This window comes from Diuraphis noxia, unplaced genomic scaffold (assembly GCF_037042655.1).
Source record: "Diuraphis noxia isolate RWA-SAM2 unplaced genomic scaffold, SU_Dnox_SAM2 contig0005, whole genome shotgun sequence".
Taxonomy (NCBI): Eukaryota; Metazoa; Arthropoda; class Insecta; order Hemiptera; family Aphididae; genus Diuraphis; species Diuraphis noxia.
This window is the reverse complement of record NW_028301715.1, coordinates 4496277-4498551: the sequence shown is the minus strand read 5'-3', so window position 1 is coordinate 4498551 and position 2275 is coordinate 4496277. Positions and strand designations below refer to the sequence as shown.

The following is a 2275-nucleotide window of genomic DNA, read 5'->3' as shown; positions in this document are numbered from 1 at the left end:
AATACAGTAGTTAAAGAGTTCAGCAAAGTGTTCGGGGTGCAGGCCAACTGCTACCTTCAGTACCTCGTTGGGTATCCCATCTGGCCCTGGCGCCTTTCCGTTTGGCAAGGTCTTCGCGGCTGCTGCTACGTCGACTGGTGTAAAACGGGCTTCATCAAGTTCTTCCTGGCTGATTGGAGCGATCTTATTCGTGATGGTTGCTCTTGTGGGGAAGAGCGTGTCTACTATGGTGTCCAGTCGTCCTGGCAAATCGAGGCCCGGTATCGGTTTCCTGACGTTCAACTTTTTCATAATTATCTTGTAGGGTTGGCCCCAAGGATCTTTTTCAACAAGTTCGCACAGACGCTTCCAGTTCTCATCCTTTGCAGCCTGGATCATGATGGACAGAGTTTTCCTTTCGTGCTTGAAAGATTCCAACTCCGCCGCGCATCCAGCGTCATCCGTTTTCTTCCTCTTGCGAGTGAATGCCCTACGTGCTTTGAGGCACTTTCTCCTCTGATCCGCAATGTCAGGAGACCACCACCGAACCGGACGGCGGTTGTTTTTACCCGATTTAGGCATACTACCGTCACATGCTCGCGTCAGCCACCTAATTGTAATGTTGCATGCCTCCTCTGCGTTTTGATCACCCACGTGCGCAACTCGCTGGAGGGCCTCCTTGAGCTTCGACTGATCCAGTTTCCTGGTAAGTAGTTCGTTGCGCCGCGATGGAGTACTGGACGTACCGGTGAAGGCTGAGGGACTCTTCGTCCAGTACTTTCCAGTCGCGCACTCTGTCCGCTACAGCACGCGACGCAAACGCAATGTCGATGTGAGACTCCGAGGCACCTCTGACGAAGGTCGGCTCGTTGCCCTGGTTGCAGGAGATCAACCCCAGTTACGCGATGAGGTCAGCCAGAGCCTTACCTCTGTTGTCCTCCTTGCAGCTGCCCCAGTCCCGTGACTTGGCATTGAAGTCTCCGTCGACTATAACAGGCCCTTTAGCCTCGCGGATGCTAATTTCCAGTCGCCTTAAGAAGGTCTCGAACTCGGTGAATGGGACATTTGGGGAGCAGTAGCAGCTAAAGAGCCGTAATCCGTTTGTCTCGATCCATCTAAACCCTGAGAAGCAGGGGCCAATTACTTCGATCTGGTGTCTTCCGAGGACCGCAATCGCCGCCCTTCCGCCTGCATCTGGGTACCAGCCTTCCTCCTCTCCCTTGTCGCGGTACTGCTCGCTAACTAATATTATGTCGACCGCCTTCTCATTCGCCGTGGCTAAAGCGAGATCTTGCGCCCCTCTGCAGACTCCGACGTTGATCTGCAGGATGCGGATCATTGCGTGGCTTCTTGTATCACTGCCATCCCATCAGCCGTAGACCTCCCGGCGTCGGTTTGTTTACCGGCGTGCCTCTTCGGCTGTTTATTCCCGCTTCCGCCCCCGATTTGTTGTTGGGCCAGTTCCGCCTTGAAGATTGCTTTTGCCTCATTGTTGGCCTTGCAACTTGACTCGTAGTGGCCGTTAGCGCCGCACGCCCGGCAACAGTTACGCCTATCCGGCCCTGTACATTCAGCCCTGGTGTGCCCAACGGTCAAACATTTCGAGCATCTGCCCCTCCTTCTCTCCTCCCAGAGACGCACCCTACAGTTGGTGTAGCCCACCCTTAGCCTTCCGGCTGTCAGGAATTTGCTCGCAAAAAGTGCTGGTAGAGAGATAATTGCCCATTTCTGACCTCTGCTGAGGTCCCAAGTCGAGATTACCCTAACCCAACTGCCGGCTCTGGGGTTTCCGAGGCCCCTGTAGCAGTAACATCAGTATTTTTTGTTGCGTCCATCATAAGTTTTGAAATGGTTGCTTGGCCGCCACTGCCAACGCCAGCATCGCGTCGGTTGTCCAGTTTGCCGTAGTGTTGCCCTGATCTTTCGGGACACCGGGGTCGATCAATCCCCAGTGGTGGTTTACGGTGGCCATCCGTGTCCGTTTGCTGATGTTGTCGGGTGGACAGAACCTGCCGGAACCTGACCGTGTGGGTGAGGGCCGGGTCGATGTAGCACCGGGGGTGGTGAGCCCCCGGTGGTGAGCTTGTCCGCGACCGCTTATTCGTCCATCCCGAAGGTGTGGCTTATTTCGCGGCTATCCTACATATCTGCAGGACTTTCCCCTATCCGCAGCCTGGGGACGCGCCCGGTGGCATGCCCATGCCTCCCCGAAGGGCCGGGAACCTAACCTAACCTAACCTTTTTTTTTTTTTTTTTTTTTTTTATACGGTATCGCCATCAGGGGAGGGACTGCGTG

General features: G+C 54.9%; 1 protein-coding gene across 1 annotated transcript; it reads right to left on the bottom strand.

The window, feature by feature from the left end:
- Nucleotides 1-625: 625 nt before the first annotated feature.
- LOC149054779 (uncharacterized) lies at nt 626-1318 on the bottom strand. The gene is made up of 2 exons (XM_089228637.1): nt 907-1318; nt 626-780 (listed from the first exon to the last, which is right to left on the bottom strand). Exons 1-2 carry the CDS (start codon nt 1316-1318, stop codon nt 626-628), a joined length of 567 nt encoding a protein of 188 aa, XP_089084763.1.
- Between the last annotated feature and the right edge of the window lie 957 nt (nt 1319-2275).